Genomic DNA, 22,173 nt, shown 5'->3' on the forward strand with positions numbered 1-22,173 from the left:
CTGAGTGTAACTACCGCCCCTCCCCCCTCTTCCCAGCGCAAAGCACAAGGCTCGCATGCGGAGTGAAGTGGAAAAAAAGTGCGAGAGAGAGGGTGAGAGAAAGAAAGAAAAAAAACCCCCCACGGCTCACGATAAGGAGCCGGCTCGCGTCGTTCACGTCAAAGATCCGGCTCTAAGAGCCATTTCGTTCGCGACCGACACATCACTAATAAGAAGATCATTTGTAACCTTCACTAAAGCTGTTTACTGTAAGTGTCAATCCACCGACGCACTGACTGATAGTGTTAAAAACTCCCAATCCTTTTAATCTTTGGGCTGAAGGAAGGACACTACTCGGTGTATAAATGCTCAATCAACAATTCTTTATTCCGATACAATTCAACACTTATGAGCACAAGCCATCATGATGGGGAGAGATGCATGAAGAGGGTCACAGCAAATCTCAAAATGGTGACGGGTTACTCAGCTCCTTATAGCCTCTAGTGGCCCCCACCTAGTCGTAAAAGCCTAAACATTCACATTCTTTCTCTCACACGGCGCCTAAGTTATGACCTCGGCTCCTGATTTTTCTGCTCTCTGTAAAGGTGGGGGTATGGAATGTGGTCTGTCTCTTCTATTATCGGTACAAGGTCCTCTGCACACAAAATTCTCTTCATGATTCAGCAGTATGAAATGTCAAGAAAACAGTGTAACACATTCAACAGTGTCGAATAATACAGGTCAATCCAATAGATCTAATGATTTTTCACACTCTTTTAAGTCAGAAGTATAATGCAAACTAAAACTACATACTGATCACACACTCTATACTAAGAAGTATAATATGACCTACAGCAGTATCCTAATTCAACTACTTCAATTACAGATATAAGATAACATATAATAACAGAATAATCTCACAATAGACAGCCTGCTCTTCCTCCTGAGCAACAGCTCATGTGTTTGTGAGGTTGTCTTTAAAGTATCGGCCTGTAACATCCTGTATTGTGCTGCACAGATATGAAGAAACAACACAAAAACTGCTGACTCCTCAAACATTTCAGGAAAGTAGTCCAACATTTAGAAATCACAAAAACAGGAAGTCTCACCCTTCTGCTTTCTCCAGAAAAAGTGAAAAAATTGCTGAGTATGGGAGACTTGTATGGTTGGCTGTGATTGGAAGATGAAACAAGGTTAGTTGGTTGGAAACAAAACAACCACACAGGAATAAGAATGAGAATCATCATTTCTCCTGTCAGACTGTTTTTGTTCAAAGGAGACAAGGACAAAGAGAAACACCATTGCTGCAGTATTCAGTGTGTTATTGTTACGCCTTGTTATTGGATAAAGCACCGACTCTTCAGCTGTCAGAGAAGCAGTGATATCTCTGTAAAAACAGTAACTGCATCATTTAAACGAGCCTTTTATTTTCTAAGCAGGTGTAAAAGACACTGAAACACCTCTTGTTTCTCATCATCATCATCATGGAGTCATCATCGATGCTGCTCTTCATCCTTCTCTGGACTGTCGGAAGGAGTGAGGTTCAAGGTAAGAAACGGCCAAATGACCGTGAGTGACATCATTAAATCATGCTCCTCGATCGTGATCTTTAAAACATGTCTCAGTTTCACTGATCTGAGTTCAGACTGATTTCAGCTCTAAGAGACATCTGATTAGTTCACAGCTTCTGCTTGTTGAGTTTATTCCACTCTCTTGTTTCTTTTGAATTCTTTTGTTTGTGTCAGCTTGTGGAGCTGTTTTTTTTCCCCACTGAACTGTTTTCATGTATTTATGCTGTTGTTGTTGCTGCTGTTTTACGTTTATTTTAGTGGTAAAGCTCACAAGTTTTTTCATCACAGAGCTGCTCTAGATAACCAGGAGCTCTGTGAGGTCATCCTGTCTCCTTGTCTTTTTTCCTGCAGATCTGTCGGGGAAACAGTTCACATTTCCCAGCGACCCCAAAGGCATAAACCAGCCCCGCGTTGCTCTTCGTGCTAACACCCGCTTGATCACTGTCATGACTGTATGCCTTCGCTTCTTCTCCCAGCTGAACCGGATGCAGGGACTCTTCTCTTTGGCCACCCGAGACCACTCAAATGCTCTGATGCTAAATAAAGACGCTGAGGGGTCCTACAAGGTCCACGCGGGCGACGACACCTACATCTTCACAAAGCTACCCACCAACAGGATGGACTGGAACTCGGTCTGTTGGACCTGGGACTCTCGGACCGGGCTGACCCAGCTGTGGCTGAACGGACTTCGAACCTCACAGAAGTTGGTGGGACAGAACTATCTGGTCAATGGTGATCTGAGCATCATTGTCGGTCAGGAGCAGGATGCGTACGGAGGTGGGTTCGACAGGAATGACTCGTTTGAAGGTGACATTACCGACCTGCACATGTGGGACCGGGTGGTGTCTGCGTGCGACCTCAGGTCCTACATGAATCAGGGCTCCTTCTCTCCGGGAAACCTCCTCAACTGGAACAACCTGAACTTTGATGTGTCAGGGAACGTCTCCATCCAGGATGCAGATTTTGAGGAACCAGTCTGTCAGTAAAGTGTTCTTACTGTGAGCGTAGGGCTTCAAGTTCCAGCTTCAAGCACTTTTTATGGAACAGCAGCCATTCGGTGGATGCTTCATGCTGGCTGATGCTGTGTCATCGTTTCCAGATCAATTAAAGTTCCGATGTCTCATTCTGCTCGGCTTAATTTATTTATTCACAAGATTTACACCAACATAATCCAGTCAGCACGTCACAGGTAGTGGAGGTAAACGAAGTCACTGCTATATGGTCACACCTGCACACTGAAGCCAGCACGCAGGTGTAGATTATGCATTTAAAAGCCTCAGGGTTAGCATTTGGCTGCTGCCATTTTAGTGAGAACTAAGCTATGAGCTAATGCCAGCTAGCTTATGATGACGATGAAGCTTTATTTGTCACTTGCAGTTGCCTGCAGCGAAACTGGACCTCTTCTGACCATACATATGTTACACAAACATCACATCAGGGAGACAGGTCAGAACAGGTACCGTAAAGAAAAACAATGTACAGCACAGTAGGTGGTGGAGGAGAAGACAACTCTACTCGGACTGAGCTCCTGGTAGGAGTTTGAGGGGAATGTATGTCAGTGTCTGTATATGTGTGTGTGTGTGTGTGTGCATGTGCATATGTTTCCTGTGTTCAACTGAGAGAGTTTTCATTCACCCGGTTTAGCAAAATTAAACAGTCCTGTAGGAAGTAGCGGTTTTTGATATGGGCAACACGGGCGGTTGCCCGGGGCGGCAAACACACTGACCTACACCACCAAACCATCGCACACACCAACCTGTAAATGCTCTTTTGCATAATATTATTACTAGATATATTATATATTATTATTTTTTTTGCACTAACTTGTCTTGTAGCACCTTGGTTCCTGGAGGAACGTTGTTTCGCCTCACTGTGTATTTTTAAACTGTATATGGTTGAAGTGACAATAAAGTTGAACTTGGACTTGGACTTGGACTGGTGGGGGGCGGCATCACGGGCATTGGCAAAAAATAATAATAATTTGCTCGTACTCAACCTGCCCCGACGTCAGCCAGCACATTTTGGGAATGTCTATCGCGCATTTGCAGGGAGTAAGGGCGCCCTCGTTTGCGAGGTGTGCCTGCTGCTTGCGGCACAGGGAGGAGAGGGCGGGGTTGCGGGTGATTTTCTGGCTGGCTGGAGCAGCATTTAATAACCAACTCACAAAATAAAAGAAAATAAAAACAAGCCAACAAACACGAAAACACCAGACATAATGATACAGACTTAAAATTTGCACTGATGTTTTTTCTAAATTCTGTATGCGAAAAGTGAGCGCGAGAGCCCTTGGTGCACCTGCACTTTATTGTCATCTCCGCTACATACAGTACAGTATATAGAGAGACAAGACGACAGGGCTCCAGTTACAGCAATGCAAGTAAACAAACAATAAATATAAGAAGAGTAAGAAAAAAATATACACAAGGGATCAATAACAATTTAAAATTTAGATTTTACAGTTTGATGATTTAAAGTCTCACACACAACCTGTTGAAAGACGAGGGGGGCGGGGGGGGGGGGGGGGTGGCTGCTTCCAAATAGAGCACATTTCATTCCACTGCAGGGCAACCTGCCACTGCATGTGGCGAATAAAATTTGAACTTGAACTTGAACTTGAACATTTCATTCATAATGTTGTAAATCCAAATCCATTATGTAGTCATGATTTGAATCCTGGGTTGTGCGAAATCCCAGAAATAAAACCTAGACAATGCATATCTGTGAACTAAGGTGTAGGCTTATTAGGTTATGTTGTGGTCAACCTCGCGTTAGGGGATGGGTGTTCATACTGGAGTGCAAAATGAAAACCAATGGAAGATGGACAAGAAAAGTTCAAAGCCATCAGGAGCTCCACAGGGAGTGTTCACCCAGGGCGCCAAACAGGCTAGGACCGCCACTGCCTGTAGGTATAAATCTTATATGTCCTCAATTGACAGTCCTGCCTGGCACACAAATTGTCACTTCTGCCACTCTTCCATTGTGTATCCGGCAGGAAACGTCCCTCCCAATGATGGGAGTAATGGCGTTATAAGTAATGGCGTTACTAATGGTGTTACTTTTTTCAGTAACCTAACTAATTACTATTTCTATCGCTACAACGCCGTTACCGCCACTAACAAAAAAATGTGGTGCCGTTGCGTTACTATTTTTCAACAAACAGACGGTTGAAGCTGTGTTCAGCTACGTAAGTAATCTGAGCGCTACAGCTTTAAGTAGCTGCGCGCACAACACCTGGAGCTAGGGGGCAAAACAATCGCATGAGTGCTGCTGTTTGGCTGAGGAAGAATAAAGTAGTCGTGGTAAACCAATCACATGGTAAATGGCCTGTATTTATATAGTGCTTTACTAGTCCCTAAGGACCCCAAAGCGCTTTACACATCCGGTCATCCACCCATTCACGCACACATTCACACACTGGTGATGGCAAGCTGCATTGTAGCCACAGCCACCCTGGGGCGCACTGACAGAGGCGAGGCTGCCGGACACTGGCGCCACCGGGCCCTCTGACCACCACCAGTAGGCAACGAGGGAAGTGTCTCGCCCAAGGACACAACGACCGAGACTGTCCAAGCCGGGGCTTGAACCAGCAACCTTCCGATTACAAGGCCAACTCTTGAGCCACGATTGCCACTTCAAGATGACAAAGCAACAAGGTGCTATATACCAGCTTTTAAATTGTGTTGATAGGCCACGTAAAACCAGATAAACAATGATAAACAATATATACGTGTGTTTTTTCCTGAATACTTTCGTCACGTTTACTGTCTAAGGACAGAGCAAGCAAGCACTCTCTGCTCATGACCAAAAAATAAAAAAAAACAAAACAAAAAATACCCCTTTTGTGTTGGTGGAAATATGTACCACGTCGACCAATCAAAAAATGATATGGCAACATGACATTTGGTTGTTTAGGAAGAGGGGGAAGTTTTAGGAGTGTGTGAGAGAGAAAGAAAGAGAGAAAGAAAGAGAGCAGAAAAAAGAGAGAGAGCGAGTTCTGAGATGTGAGAGATTTGTGACATTTAGCGTGTTTGGAGTGTGTAGTTTGTGATTGTTACAGTAAAAAATATAACTTTTTCTGCTATGTTTTTGTCTGATTTTAGATCAGTTGTGTTTATACAGTATGCCAAAATGAAAACATAGGGACCAGTTGATCAAATCCATATTCTCTAGGTTATAGAGAACAATACATGCCTGCTAATCAGTGCTCAGTAACACCCAATCAAAACCTGTGATTTTCAGTCACAAACGCTGGAGCTCAGACGTCTTGGACAGTCTGTCACAGGGCGAGGTTCACACTTTAGAGGCCCTCATCATGTTAGTCATACAGGGAGACAGAGAGACCTCTAGTGGTGAGTTAGTCCATGACATCTTTCAACTTCATGTCTAAAATGTATTTAATCCAGTCTAGATGCTCACTGGAGCATACACTGGAGAAAGTAAAGAAGAGGAAATGTTGACTGTGGTCCTCACCCTCTCTGACTACCTGTCACTTTACTCTGATGCTGACTGGCTATTTCCGCAGAATATTTCTACTTGTAAATCCAAACTGCTGCTGCTCCATCAAAACTCATCAGATCATCAGTTAGCTCCATCTGCTGGAGAGACCACTGACTTACATCATCTGATGTGTGTGCTCTCTGACACTGACCGGGTCTTTCCTCACAGGTTAGACTGGTTTTGACATCTGATGTCTCTCTGAGGTTATGAGCATGTGACACTGTGTTAAGATCAAACACTCACAGACTCCAGGACTGACGAGGAGAACAAGCAGCTGCTTCTCCCCTGATGTTTTGTCCACACAGGAAGCTGTGAAGTGCCTGGAAGCTGACCTGAGGTGAGTTCAGCAGGTGAGAATCCTTCCAGAGAAATGTGAACACGTCTGTGGATCACTCTCACTGTACGGCACGAGTGCTTCCTAATGCTGACTGGCTGTGTGGGCTCGTCAGTATTAATCCAGTGAAGAATCTGAATCTGAGAACACTGATTTCAGAATCAGGGGTGTGTATTTTGGTGGTGGTTGTTGTGGACTGTAGTCTGAGTTTGAGTCAGTGGTGAAAAATGCCGGGAATGTCTGAACTGGTTTGACACTTTAGAGCAGCTTAAACTTATTTTCTAAGAATAAATTCTCAGAGTTGAGTTGTCTTATAACAGACTTGGATGCACTGAAGGCCTTTTTGTTCCACATGTTTAACCTGGAAACGACCTGGAAAATAATAATATAAAATATAAAATTTTATTTATATAGCACCTTTCTAGACAGAGTCACAAAGTGCTCCACATAAGATAAAAAGTCATAAAAAAGTAAAACAGACAATATAAAACAGGCAAAAATTAACCAAAAGCTTTTTTAAAAGGTGAGTTTTGAGTTGTTTTTTAAAAACAGCTACTGAGTCCAGAGTTCTTAAGGTTTGGGGGAGAGAGTTCCACAGTCTAGGGGCCACAGTGGCAAAAGCTCTATCACCCTTAGTTCTCATCTTAGTCTGTTTTATAGCAAGTAAGCCTTGATCATATGTTATAGGACACAGTGAATGGATTTGTATTAGTATCAGTGAGGGTAACCTCTGTCTGTGCAGCTACCCTTAGAAAAAACCCAGAAACCGCATCTTTATTTATTTCTATACTGGTGTGTCAAAACCTATTATTAAAGGTACAGTAAGGTCATCTCTATGGAAGAAGTTAAAGACAAGACCAGGATTCAGAGGTTTTCATCCGGATTGGATGTGCACCTCTGGCACACACAGTTCAATATCAAACCTGTCGACAGTACAGGTGTATTTTTCACAGACCACAGTTTAGATCCACAGCAGAGTCTCAGTAGCTCTGTAAAGGACGGGTTTCCGAGTTTTAATTAGTCTCTGAAAAGTTCTGACTTTTTCACTGTGTGTTGTTCTTATACCGCTTTATCAGATAATGTGGGCAACATGAAAAAATAACCAAAGAACAAAAAAATAAACACCAAAGTAAATCTACCCGCATTTTTATTTTACAGTATTTGAATTGTGAAATGGTCACATGTTAAATCCTGACTGTGTAAGAAACAGATGCTTGCATGTTTTTGCATCAAACACATTTTGGGGAATTACATGCAATGTGGGGATTATTGTAAATCCATCAACGCTATAAGACATCCAGAATTAAATGATGACTTTGTCCATCCTCTGCAACATTTAAACAGCACACAAATATGACGATGTAAAGGATGTTGTGCTGACTGAGTTTGTTGTGTCCGTGTGAAGGTGGGGCCTCTGTTATGGATCAGTGTGAGCACAGAGAGAAGAGAGCCCCTGCCTCTAAATCCACTCTGTGTGGGGAACATGAGAGCCAGAGGTGAGAGGACCATCTCTGACTGTCAGGACTCTTCTCCAGGTCACAACTCAGTACTCACATCACTGCTCCATCATTATCCGGACTCAAAGCTGTGTGTGTGTGTGTGTGTGTGTGTGTGTGTGTGTGTGTGTGTGTGTGTGTGTGTGTGTGTGTGTGTGTGTGTGTGCGGGTGTGTGTGCGTGCGCGCGCACATGCGTGTGTGTGTGTGTATTAAAGTACACAGCAACAGAACAGATCTAAATATCCTGAACCAGAAACAGAAACAGAAGCTGGACCTGAACCTGGACCAGAAACAAAACCTGGACCTGGACCCAGGGGTGTGTCCCTCGTGAGTGGACACTCTTTGCCTTGGTCTGAAACAGAGTAAGTTTGTCAGTGACCCAAAGATCGTACTCAGACCACAGATAAGAGTTTATTCTGACAAAGCATTAGCTCATTGACAATAATTAATCATTAGCTATTATTAATCTCTGGCTCTCTTCCACAGCGTGTCTTTGTCCTGCCTTTGTCCTTTGAGGTAGGTGTTGTTGTGATTTGGCGCTGTGTAAATATATTTCAATTGAACCCTAACCCTGTAGAACCAGGGTCTTTTCCATTAGGCAAACTCAGGAGGAAAGAATCAGATTATTAGGGCTGTCCAGCTGATTATGATGATTTGTGAAGGCAGACAGTTAAAGCTCTCTGAGGCCTTACTTGCTAGAGTGGATGATGATCATGTTGGAGGAGCTGAAGGTGGGCAGCCAGGTCTTTGTTTCCACAGTGTTGAGCTGATTGCAGAGGAGGCACAGGTAATTGACCAATTTTGAACTGAACTGGGTAACTGGGAAGCAAGTGAGAAGAGAGGATTACATACTGGAAAGACTAAAGTCTGACAGCCGGGGCGCTCCGTCATCTCAGCGTAGAGACGACAAGTCAGGGTTTCATACAGCTCATAAAATCAAAGTGTATGCCGATCTAACAGTGTATGTTGACTGGACAGAACAGGTCCTTCAGTACACAGGCTGAATGACAGGCTACACTGCAGCTGCACGGCTGCAAATCCGGGTCCTCCCTTTAGATGAGCTTACACAAAATACTGAACTAATAACTACCAACTGTCTGAATTAACCTAGATTTACAAGTATCTTTTAAACCTAAGTACCTACTCTTCAAGTTTCTACTTGATGTAATGATTTATTTTGAAATGTCAGTTGTCATCTCTGGCTGTGTGCCAGGTAGACCCACACACAGCCAGAGATTGAAGAGTTGAGAGTTGAACTGAAAAGACACAGCTTTTTTTTTGCTGGAACAAAAATACTCAACAACTAAAACATACAAAATGCCACAAAACTCAGGATGTGTGACAAATATCTACAGTCTGATTCTGGTTTTGTTTCTGTCAGGCTCCAGCAGCAAACAGCAGTCTCTCCTGTAACCAGCTCAATGTCTGTGCACTCAGCTTTGGCTTTTAATGGCCAAGCATCATCTGGAGAAATGTGAGTTACCTTGTGAGTGTGTAATACACTATGTCCTCTTTATGCTGTATAACTAGAACAATTAAAGTTCAAGTTAAAAAAAATTACAACAATGTATATAGCTACCTCACCTCCACAGAAATGACGTAAGCTACTCAGTTTACCAAACAACATGTCACAGACAGCCTGTTAGAGAGTTATCTCTGAGATGCTGATGTGATAGCTCCCTCAGGACAAAGACTGAGGGACCAGTCAGAGAGTGGGCTCAGGGAGTGCTTTCCAGATACTTTAATGAACATTAACAGCAGGCCAGTAGTACACCAATTGGTATACTCAATGAGAGTATGGGAGTGCGTATGTGTGTGGTTTTAAATAACAAGAAAACAGGGAGAATAACAATCATTGCTTTTCAACATCACACACCAATAATGAATTACAACATAAATGATTAAATAAATGCTCTGGCTTAGGAAAATCTCACAGTGCCATTTTAAACAGGTAGAAAGCAGGAATATCTGCATATCCAAAACAACAGAAAAGGCCTAATATCTCAAAATTAGTAAAGATCAGCAATTAGGTGTTCAACAGAGCCCTCTAGTGGCCAAATAATCTAACTGCTATACACAAATCCGACCAGTATCAAAGGCTACGGTGGTAAGTTACATGCGTCTACCAATATCAATCAAATCTCCAAACACACTCCATATCATGTACCTGCCTCTGTATTTTTGTTGTTCTGTTGTCTTGTTTTTGTTCTGTTGTCCTAACCTATAATGTGCTACTCCTAATGTAAAACCCTCCCTTGTGTCATCATTTAAAAAACTTACACTGGTCACCCAAGGGACCCAAAATGGTCCTGCCCCAAAAAGTGCGATAAAAATGTTATATATTAATATTTTTTTCCACTTTAAATGAGTCAGTCTTTTAAAACTACTTCTGCCTAAAATATTCATATCAAGTTTTAATTATATTTCGGGGGTTTTAACCCTTTAAATCCCAGTTTCTTTACATGAGCGCACCATTTTTTTAGCCAAAAAAAACAAAAGACTTAAGTAATATTTGATTGTTATTATAATTAGGCCTTTAGATGGTCCAAAGATTGGCACCAACATTCATTTTGATTGATCGTTATTTTTTTTGCAGGGGCAAATTAAAAAAAAAAAAAAACTTACACTGGTCAACCTAGGGACCCAAAACGGTCTGACTCACGTTTGCACAGGAAAGCACACTGCTGGAAAACGCTACTCCCAGGCACTTATGGAAAAATGCCCTTAGGAAAATTTATTGATGTATTAATTACCACTACTGTTATAACAATGCAGCTGAAATATAAGGAGACTTTCTGACACAGCCTGTTCACATCCAGCTCCATGGATGTATCACTGCTCTCAGCGTCTGTGATCAGAGTTTGGATCAGAAGTAGGTGAAAACAAGGGCAGTTGGTCACCTGCCCACAGTGATGCCACCTGGAGGAGCAAACAGCATGCAAACGTTGTTCTTCAGCATAATCACATACAGCCATGATATTCACTGTTGGGTCTGTCTAGCACAGACCTACTGCTGGAACGAGACAATTCTACTACAACAGCAAAAGCAACAGTTCTTTGTCTTACTCATGCACGAGGGAGAGAACTGTGACGAGCGTCGTTCCTTCGCTTGACCCAGTTGCTCTCGTCTGCCCCCTCGTAACACTGCTCTTTATTACAGTTACATGACTATGCATAAGTTCATTAACATATGAAGTTTTACACAGGCATACATGTGAACAACGAGTACCATGTCTGTGTGTATGTATAGGCATGCGCGTGTGTGTGTGAGGGGGGGTCAAGTATGGGCTCAAATTGTGGTCATAAATATTTTGTACTTGTAAGTCAGGATTTGTATGTGTAAAAAGAATTTGTATGTATGTAAAAAAGATTTGTGTGTGGACTTCGCCAAAAAATACGTGTGAAACTCTGCACTCAAGTTTCAAGTTACAAGTATGAATTTTGACCCTATTTTTCTTCCTTTCAGCTGATTGGCCAATGTCATGTCAATCACAAATTTAATTATCCAATCAGAGAACAGATGGGTTTGGCTATTGGAGGGGTGCTTTATGGAGCTTCAGGTCCTTGAAGGAAATAAATGCCCTTTTACATGCCAGCCCAGCGTTTTCCTTCATCATCAGGAAGGGAAACAGTCTGTGGTGGTCCGAGTTTTGTGATTTTTGTGTCACAGATTTATGTGCTTAATACAGGGACCTCCAGAGACTTTTCAACAGTGCTGTGGACCTCGGGGGGCAGTGTTGTGGAAATGACACAGTCTCCACTAGTGGGGATAGTTACAAAGCTTTCTTCGTTATGAATGAGCATACATGTTTTTATTGAACATTTGAAGAACCAGCAAAAAAAACAGAAACGCTTGTAGAGGACATAAAGTCAAAGATAGAAACGACAAGGAGCAGGTGCATCTAGTACAGATGCCGCAAAAACCCACAGAGCTCAGCAGCCAGCACAACAAATTCTGGATCCTTGGCTTTTAGTTAGCAGTTAGCATTAGCAGCACATGCTGCGTCCAATGTGAAAGGAGCTTTATGCTGCGCACTGTGACTCACAGCAATGCTCCCGGGTCAGCCCTGACTTTGTGTTAAACTAATCCTAAAGTAATAATGGTATTTCTAACCACTGATATACCACAACTTTATCCTTTCAACAGCTACTGAAAGTTAGGGGACCTAGCTTCTATCGGATATTTATATAGAGATCCTCCAGCTTCAAACTGTATTACCCTTCAAGGACCTGTGGTTCAAAAAAGCTCCCCTCCGACAGCCAAACCCATCTATTCTCTGATTGGATAGTTAAGTTTGTGATTAACATGACATTGGCCAATCAGCTGAAAGGAAGAAAAATGGGGTCAGAATTTGTACTTGTAACTTGAAACTTGAGTGCAGAGTTTCACACGTATTTTTTGGCGAAGTCCACACACAAATCTTTTTTACATACACACAAGTTCATTTTACACATACAAATCTTTTTTACACACACAAATTCTTTTTACACATACAAATTTTTTTTACACACACATAAATTCTTTTTACACATACAAATCCTGATTTACAAGTACAAAACTGATTTACAAGTACAAAATATTTATGGCCACAATTTGAGCCCATAGTCAAGATGTGACCCTGTGAACGACTCCCCAAAGCTGGTGCTAGGAGCGCAGTGGTCCACCTAAACAAAGGGCTCTTATACTTAAGCAGATACAGAGTAGGTGTCCTCATATAGTATAAATCAGAAAGAGAAGGTATGACCTCTCTCATGACCTTAGGGTGTGTGTGTGCATGCCAGAACACTCTGGAAGGCACACTCTTTACAGACTGCTAAGGATCAAACCTCTATCAATCTACAAACATTTATATACTTCTAAGCATAAATGATTATAAATTTCTATGCACAAATGACAATAATAAAACATAAACCCAACATTCACATTAAATACAGAGTGCACCTTTACTGTACACTTCCTAAAACTGAATGTTCTCACAGGGTTACCCAGCAGAGCTCAGAGGTTCCCAGTGGTCAGTCTGTCGTTCAGCATCAAACAGACCTGGATGCCATATTCATGGTGAGACCAATTAATGCTGTATCAATGACATGGAAGGATGCATTTCGTGTGCTAATTGGACACTAAACAGTTTTAGCAATCAGCTTATAGGTTCTTATTATTTCCTTTTTCAGTTACTGGAGATAAAAATGGTCAATTTTGTAAAGACCGAGCTGAGGAAGATCCAGAAAGTTTTGAGTGCAGATTACCCAGAATGCTTAGAGAGTCTGAGGGAGAATGATGAGATGTTGGAGAATGAGGACGAAGAGCAAAGGAAGAGTAGCAGAGTAGCATTTCTGAAGATCACACTCCACTTCCTGAGGAGAATGAAGCAGAGGAAGCTGGCTGACCATCTTCAGAGCAGTAAGAATCTTTTATTAGCTTTGACATGATGTGGAAGTTCTGGAAGTTTGTATTTCAAACCTCAGCTCATCTTTAATATGATGCAAAACATCTGCACCATTTAACTCCTCCTGAGAGGCTGTTTTATTGCTTTATTTTTCATTTATCTGATCGCATTAACTTATTGTAAAAATAACATGATTTTGTGATCCTTCAGGGACCCGTGCTCCAGGGTGCCAACATGAACTCAAGTCTAACCTGAAAAAGAAGTTCCAGTGTGTGTTAGAGGAGATTGCTAAAACAGGAAACCCAACCCTTCTGAATCAGATCTACACAGAGCTCTTCATCACAGATGGAGGGACTGCAGGGGTCAGTGATGAATATGAGGTCAGACAAATTGAAACAGCATCCAGGAAACCAGACAGACCAGAAACTACAATCAGACAAGAAGACATCTTTAAAGCCTCATCTGTTAAAGATAAACCAATCAGAACAGTGCTGACAAAGGGAGTGGCTGGCATTGGGAAAACAGTCTTAACACAGAAGTTCACTCTGGACTGGGCTGAAGACAAAGCCAACCAGGACATTCAGTTCATGTTTCCATTCACTTTCAGAGAGCTGAATGTGCTGAAAGAGAAAAAGTTCAGCTTGGTGGAACTTGTTCATCACTTCTTTACTGAAACCAAAGAAGCAGGAATCTGCAGCTTTGAAGACTTCCAGGTTGTGTTCATCTTTGATGGTCTGGATGAGTGTCAACTTCCTCTGGACTTCCACAAAACTACAATTCTGACTGATGTTACAGAGCACACCTCAGTAGATGTGCTGCTGATAAACCTCATCAGGGGGAAACTCCTTCCATCTGCCCACATCTGGATAACCACACGACCTGCAGCAGTCAATCAGATCCCTCCTGAGTATGTTGGCATGGTGACAGAGCTCAATGGATTCACTGACCCACAGAAGGAGGACTACTTCAGGAAGAGATTCAAAGATAAGAAGCAGGCCAACAAGATCATCTCCCACATCAAGATATCTCGAAGCCTCCACATCATGTGCCACATTCCAGTCTTCTGCTGGATCACCGCTATAGTTCTGGAGGATGTGCTGAAAACCAGAGAGGGAGGACCGCTGCCCAAGACCCTGACTGAGATGTACATCTACTTTCTGTTGGTCCAGGCCAAAGTGAAGAAGATCAAATATAATGGAGGCACTGAGACAGATCCATACTGGAGTCCAGAGAGCAAGAAGATGATCAAGTCTCTGGGAAAACTGGCTTTTGATCAGCTGCAGAAAGGAAATCTGATCTTCTATGAATCAGACCTGACAGAGTGTGGCATCAATATCAGAGGAAACTCAGTGTACTCAGGAGTGTTCACACAGATCTTTAAAGAGGAGAGAGGACTGTATCAGGGGAATGTGTTCTGCTTCATCCATCTGAGTGTTCAGGAGTTTTTGGCTGCTCTTCATGTCCATCTGACCTTCATCAACTCTGGAGTAAATCTACTGGAGAAACAGCAAACAATATCTAAGATGTCCAAAGTATTTAAAGACAAACCTAAACTGAAAGATCTCCACCAGAGTGCTGTGGATAAGGCCTTACAGAGTCCAAATGGTCACCTGGACTTGTTCCTCCGCTTCCTCCTGGGTCTTTCACTGCAGACCAATCAGACCACTCTACGAGTCCTTCTGACACAGACAGGAAGTAGTTCACAGTCTAATCATGAAACAGTCCACTACATCAAGAAGAAGCTCAGAAAGAATCTGTCTGCAGAAAAAATGATCAATCTGTTCCACTGTCTGAATGAACTGAATGATCGTTCTCTAGTGCAGGAGATCCAACTGCTCCTCAGTTCAGGAAGTCTCTCCACAGATAAACTGTTTCCTACTCAGTGGTCAGCTCTGGTATTTGTCTTGCTTTGTTCAGAAGAAGATCTGGATGTGTTTGACCTGAAGAAATACTCTGCATCAGAGGAGGCTCTTCTGGGGCTGCTGCCTGTGGTCAAAGTCGCCAAGAAAGCCCTGTAAGTGGATTTATGAATAAAACAACAACTTTTTATAGAACAAAGCGGCTCATTTTTAGTTGTTTTTCAGGTTGAGTTGTTGTAACCTGTCAGAGAGAACCTGCAAAGCTCTGTCCTCGGTTCTAAGCTCAGAAACATGTATTCTGGAAGAACTAGACCTGAGTAACAACAACCTGCAAGATTCAGGAGTTAAACTTCTTTCTGCTGGTCTGATGAGTCCAAATTGTAAACTGGAAACTCTGAGGTCAGGATGGCAGTCATTCAACAGTTACAGACAGTTCTGAGTTCTGTTTGATTCTTCTATTCTCTAATTGTATGATTGTCCTTTAACGTCTTGAATTTTGTGGCATTTTGTGGCATTTTTCTTCTTCCAGCCTGTCAGGCTGCCTAATCACAGAGGAAGGTTGTACTTTCCTGACGTCAGCTCTGAGCTCAAATCATTCCCACTTGAAAGTGCTTGACCTTCGCTACAATCATCCAGGAAAATTGAAAGTGAGGCAGGGACTCAAGGATCCACACTGGAAACTCAGGTATGGACAGGGCATGGCTACTCATTTAGTACTATTTTGGCTAATTGTTTGCTGATTTAATGTGTTTTTGCTCAGAGCATCATCATAAAGAAGAGCTCATTTTGGGTATTTCTGAATTTTAGCTAGAACAAACCCAAATTTTAATTTCCAGTGACAATATTTCACATATTGGAGGGTTTAACTGGTTTGCACACATTCCAGTCTGGGCGGACTTGGATTCTTTTAGCAGCATCCCAGTTTTAGCAGCATTATTGGTGGATAGCTGCTGTCCATATTAAAAAAAACCATTTTGTGCTCCAGTAGTATAGGCATTACTGAACACTGTCAGTAGTCTTGGCTTACACTGATAATTTTCTTAGATGATTTAGAACAACAATGTACTTACAAATATTAGATATAAGGAACAAATAAAAGATAACTACCTAATGTAACTGGGTCAAACTTGGAAGAACAGGGAAAACTCTGGTGCTTCATGTGCAACAGTTAGATCTCATGTTGAATAGAAAATCATTGTTACTGTGTTTCTTTCTCCAGGCTCGACCATGGTGGACAGCAGTGGTTAAAACCTGGTTTGAGGAAGTGTAAGTTTGACAAATGATGACAAATCAGCAAAATCCAAATTTTATCGCTGTGCTATAAGTTGATGTGTGCTCATCCGATCGTTCAGTCTGACGTCACTAGCCGTGTCTGGGCCTACACTCTGCTGCAGGTCCATATATCAAATGATCACTGTGGCATTACTGAGAGTTGAAAAACTGTCTAAAGTCTTTCATCTTTAATGAAATGATCAGCGTTCTGCTCTACCAGGTGTAACAACTGAGTTTAACATCCAGGCATCCATGAAAACGGAATTTATGACATTTAACGGAGTTAGAAGTCAGCAGGAAGTTAGCTCGCTAGCTTCCATCTAAATACAATATAGCATGTCCTGACTGTGGCGGTTTGGAAACAAATTAAAATGTACAGCTCTGTTATCACTTCCAACATAAATGAAGACAGAAAACTAAACAGCAGTGACGTTTGTAGGGTTACTGAAGTTTGGCTAGCTGGTGTATAATGATGTGCTACGTGACCACTAGCGACACAGCTATGTTAGCAAAATATAAACAAGCTAACTTTTTTTCCACTCGATAAAAGTTAACGTGAGTGTTCTCAGTGGTCAGGAACAAATGTAATCGCATGGCAGGATGCTGTAAAAGGACCAAACTTCAGCCAGGAGAACAACTGAGATAATCCATCCACAATACGAGGTTAGTCATTCATATACATGCATGGGCTGTGCTGTAGTTACATCGTAAGGTTTTAAAAACTGAGCTTAAATAAATGATTAGCGGTAATAAAAGCCGAGGGAGGTCAACGGTGATCACTGACTTTTTTTTTAGGAGCTTTTTGAGATTAAATAGAAGAAAATACAAAGCATTAAACATGTTAACAACACAAAAGCCATATTAAATGCAGACTACTTTAGGCCCGGAAGTAGGATTCATCACTTAATAATCGGATTAATCCAGGTAAGGAAATCCCAGAAAGCGGATGCTCGTCACATTACCTGTTAATAGTATAAACCTATGAGCTACAATACCATACCCCAACACAAACCCCTATCCTGATGAGAGCACACAAGCTTTCTTTTAATATTTATTTATGAACACAAAGTAGTCACACACGCTGAGCCTACTGATAGAATACTAGAAAACATAAACACGTAGAATGGAGGCTGCTACCTGTTGAAGTTCAGGCTCTAGTCGCTGAGCTGGTGAGGTGTATGTCTCCTGAATCCAAACTGGAAGCTGGTTCCACAGAAGAGGGGCCTGAAAACTGAAGGCCCTCCCTCCCATCCTACTTTTAAATACTCTAGGAACAACAAGTGAATCTGCGGTGTGAGAGCGAAGTACTCTAATAGGGTGATATGGTACTATAACCGACCGTGGCTCACCGGGTTAGGAAGCGCATCTGTAACCGGAAGGTCGCCGGCTCTCTGTCCTGGTTATTGTGTCCCTGGGCAAGACACTTTACTGTTGGCCAGAGGGGCCAATGGCACGATATGGCAGCCTTGCTTCTGTCAGTCTCCCCCAGGGCAGCTGTGGCTACAACCGTAGCTTGCCTCCACCAGTGTGTGAATGCGAGAGTGAATGAATAGTGGCATTGTAAAGCGGTTTGGGTGCCTTGAAAAGCGCTATATAAATCCAATCCATTATAACGTCATTAAGATAATATGGGGCCTGATTATTTAAGACCTTGTATGTGCGAGGGATGACAGTGATATTAAGTTTTATATAAATAAAATGACAGAACATAATGAAAGAACAGACACTAGATGTGTCAGATGATAAACTGTATCTCTGCTGTGTGTTTCTCTCTCCATCAGATTTCTGTGAATTAAAAGTGGACATGACTTCAATAAATAAAAAACTCAAACTGTCTGACAACAACATGAAGGTGACCGTTGTGGAGAACAAGCAGCCCTATCCTGATCATCCAGACAGATTTGACTGGTGGAAACAGCTTCTGTGCAAAAATGGGCTGATTGGTCGCTCTTACTGGGAAGTTGAGTGGAAAGGAGGCAGTTTTATATCAGTGAGTTACAAAAGCATCAGAAGGAGAGGAAACAGTGCCGACTGCAAATTTGCGGGAAATGATCAGTCCTGGAGTCTGATGTGTTCTGACGCTTTTGGTTACTCATTCTGGCACAACAATAGAGAAACACCCATCTTCTCCTCCTCCCCAGTCTCTCACAGAGTAGGGGTGTATGTGGACTGTCCTGCTGGCACTCTGTCCTTCTACGGAGTCTCTTCTGACACTCTGATCCACCTCCACACCTTCAGCACCACATTCACTGAACCTCTGTATCCTGGGTTTGGACTGTGGTCCAGTGACTCCTCTGTGTTTCTGAGTCCTTTGTGTACTAACAAGTCTGTAGAGCTTGACTGTTTAGAAGAGGCAGAAACTACAAGTCGGTGGTATGAAAGCTGAATGTGGATGATGTTTCTTTTTTGTTTGCTTTGAATCACATATTCTGGGATTGATATGTTGTGATGTGATTTTGCTTTCCATGATTATCTCCTCACCACTTTACTTCAAACTCACTGATTGTTAACCTTTAATATAATAATAATGGATTGCATTTATATAGCGCTTTTTGAGACCCCTCAAAGCGCTTTACAATACCACTATTCATTCACGCTCACATTCACACACACTAATATCCCTAATATCAGCACATAAATATGTGGGGACATCTTTGCATTTTAAACCCTTTTCTGTTGACATGCTATTTTATCTCAAGATTAACTATTTTAAAAGACTATGAAGTTTGTGAATTAATGGTTACAGTTTTATGAATCTAAGAAAAATTTAAAGGTTTTAGTTCAAGTAATGTTAAAAGCTGTTTTACAAACTGCCAAAAATTGTAAATCATTCAGTAATCATTAATAAATCTTAAACATATCAAATGTTCCACGAGGGCAACAATAAAGTGTTAATGCTTTACTAATAATATTAACATGAGTAAAAGTCTATATGTTGTGTTTATTTTCATATATATATGTTGTTTGTTTATATTTGTCACCAGCAGTGTGGCTGATTATTTGACTCCAGCTGTTATGGTTAATTACTTTTTCATGATAATGAATAAATAAACTAATAGCTGACATGCTAACTTGCCTTTTTTTGCTTTGTAGTTGCTGTTTTAACTGTATTAACAATGACCGTGTTACTTATTAAGCTCCTCTTCTTTCTTTTTTTATTACTTTCTTTTTATTGTTTTTCTTTAAACATTACACAGATGACATAAGAGGTAACAACAAAACAAAACAAAATTAAATAAAATAAAGAAATAAATTAATAAATTAATTTAAAAAGTGAAAAAAGAACATGTTGGGTCACCATGTTTCTACAATTTGATCGTTTTTCATTATCAATGTGATGGTCTTTATCCAGTTTATGTAATCAGTCCATTTCTCCCACTTTCGATGATATTGATCTTCCTGAGTCCTTATTCTGTAAGTCAGTTGTTCCATAATTTGTATTTCGTCTATAATTTTGATCCATTCATCCTGCGATGGTGGGTCTATCTTGTACCAATTTCTTGTGATAGCCTTTTTACAGGCTGCAAGCATAATTTTCAATATGTATCTATTTTCTTTCAACACATTTCCCGTAATGACACCAAGATATAATAATATACAAGACTTGGACACAGTATAACCCAGAATTTTACTTATAACTAAATGGACATCTTCACAAAATTTTGCGATCTTGGGGCAGAACCAGAACACATGGGAATGAGTCACATTTACATCTCTACAGCTTCTCCAACACGGTTGTGGTAATGAAGTGTGTTTGTTCCTAATTTTGGGTGTTATAAAAAATCTTATTACATTTTTCCAGTAATGCAATCTCCAGACACGTGATGATGTTGTTGACTGCTGTGTTTTCCAGATTTCTGACCATTCCTCATCGGATGTGTTCCCTCCCAACTTTCTCTGCCACATCAGTTTTACAGATGTTATTGTACACCCTCTTGCCTCCGTTATATGCTCGTAAATTGTTGAGATTATTCTAAAATTTTTTGCATTGTAGGTTTCAGTTATGGTTTTGATTAGAGATGGCACGATACCACTTTTTTATGTCCGATACCGATACCGATATCATAAATTTGGATATCTGCCGATACCGATATGAATCCGATATAGTGTTTTTTAATCAACAAAACTGTTTTTTAAATATATTGCTGCATTTTGTATAAGTTCATACTCAAGTTTAAAACAACAACTACACTAAAGCTATTCTGTTATACCTGTATGCAAAAAAAAAATATTTCATAGTTCAGCAATACTGATCAATCTAATAAACTTAAACCTACACCATCCTCCCTATTCTGGTATTTTAAAGAGTACTTAGCATAAATATTAAGCAACCTAACTAATAGGGTTCCAACTCCCAGCAACAACAAAAATAAATAAATAAAAAATAGGGAACCACCCCTCACGCTCCACCTCATGATGCTTAATCGACGTAATCAACCTTAATTTGATGCAGTGTGAAAAAACAATACACAGAGATCAATTATTTTTCAAGAAATATTAAATAGATTCAACATCTTTCTTCAACAAAATTGCAGACTGCACAGATGGTACCTTCCCAAAGGAAAAAGTACTATAGCTTACTAGGGTATATTAGACTTAACAGTTACTATATACAATAATGGACTTCTATACATTTTACATCAGATTAAAACTTTGGGTGTAAGATTCAGATAAATATTAAATAATTAAAAGCTCGACATTTTAAATGAGAATAAGAAAGAATAGTATGTCTTTGTGCCCTCTTTTCCCTGTTAATGCCCTATCGGCCCCCCTGGCTAAACTTTGCTAGATCCGCCCCTGCACAGTTACCAGCCGTCAGCTACGTAGAAAAAGATCCTGGTGTAGAAAGTAATAATAAATAAATTCTAACAACAGCTGATCAAGCTTAAACGTGCTGCTGTTGTTCAGCCGCTGGTTTCCTCTGTCTGGTGCAAAGTGGGCCAAAAGCAAACAAGAGACACGGACTCGCGACAGAAAAGCCGATCAGCTGATCATTAAGCAGTTTCATGATTGAAGTAGCAGCCGGAGAGCGAGAGGCAGTCGCTCGTTAAGCTTAACGCAGGAATGCTTTACAAACATTCAGAGATGGACTTACACACTTGCTTTACTTCTCTCGGGGATAACTTTGTCGGAGATGAAATGCGGGGTTGCTAGCGAAGCTCCACATGCTATCCAGACCACCGACAGGTCCCGCATGCCACAGCCGCTCTATCACGTGATGCATACTGCTCCGACGTGCTAATGTTCTGAGGTGAGTTACAGCGTGTTGCAAGTTTTGTGAGGTGCTTTCGTGATATTTAATGGATCGGATTACATTTTTTATTTTTCTCCGATATCCGATCCAGTAATTTAGGTCAGTATCGGACCGATACCGATACGTAATATCGGATCGGTCCATCTCTAGTTTTGATTATTGAATTTTTATCCAGATTTACACTATGTTTTACTTCTTTATTAAAAAAGTCCCTAATATGCAAATATCTGTAGTGATCTTGATTACTTAGATCATATTTTTGTTTGATCTCCTGGAAGTTCATTGCATTCCCATCTTTAATTAGTGTACATGTCACTGTTAATCCATTAGGAATCCACTGTTTAAATCTTTGGTCCATAGAACCAGGGATAAAACCCTTATCATAAGCTATCCATCAAAGCAGTCAGAACTCTTTTTCCAGTTTGTATTTTCGTACCAGATTAAACCATATTTTTAGTGTAAACTGAGTGAATAAATGCAGCTGTTTAATTACACTCATTGCTTCTTCTCTGTCTCCTATAAG

At 41.1% G+C, this 22,173-nt stretch overlaps 2 protein-coding genes across 2 annotated transcripts; both read left to right on the top strand.

Moving 5' to 3' along the window:
- Positions 1 to 1,187: 1,187 nt before the first annotated feature.
- On the top strand, positions 1,188 to 2,676 carry LOC101486301 (C-reactive protein). Its single transcript, XM_004572827.4, has 2 exons — positions 1,188 to 1,527; positions 1,902 to 2,676. The coding sequence occupies exons 1-2, from the start codon at positions 1,464 to 1,466 to the stop codon at positions 2,534 to 2,536; spliced, it is 699 nt and encodes a 232-aa protein (XP_004572884.1). The 5' UTR covers positions 1,188 to 1,463; the 3' UTR covers positions 2,537 to 2,676.
- A 3,625-nt stretch (positions 2,677 to 6,301) lies between these two features.
- LOC105941476 (NACHT, LRR and PYD domains-containing protein 3-like) lies at positions 6,302 to 19,454 on the top strand. Its single transcript, XM_024805232.2, has 12 exons — positions 6,302 to 6,384; positions 7,787 to 7,877; positions 8,094 to 8,240; positions 8,365 to 8,394; positions 9,260 to 9,352; positions 12,859 to 12,937; positions 13,051 to 13,279; positions 13,476 to 15,279; positions 15,350 to 15,523; positions 15,654 to 15,809; positions 16,344 to 16,390; positions 18,178 to 19,454. The coding sequence occupies exons 2-12, from the start codon at positions 7,801 to 7,803 to the stop codon at positions 18,780 to 18,782; spliced, it is 3,441 nt and encodes a 1,146-aa protein (XP_024661000.2). The 5' UTR covers positions 6,302 to 6,384; positions 7,787 to 7,800; the 3' UTR covers positions 18,783 to 19,454.
- Positions 19,455 to 22,173: the final 2,719 nt, after the last annotated feature.

The sequence above is a fragment of the Maylandia zebra genome, linkage group LG15 (assembly GCF_041146795.1).
Source record: "Maylandia zebra isolate NMK-2024a linkage group LG15, Mzebra_GT3a, whole genome shotgun sequence".
NCBI classification, from domain to species: domain Eukaryota; kingdom Metazoa; phylum Chordata; class Actinopteri; order Cichliformes; family Cichlidae; genus Maylandia; species Maylandia zebra.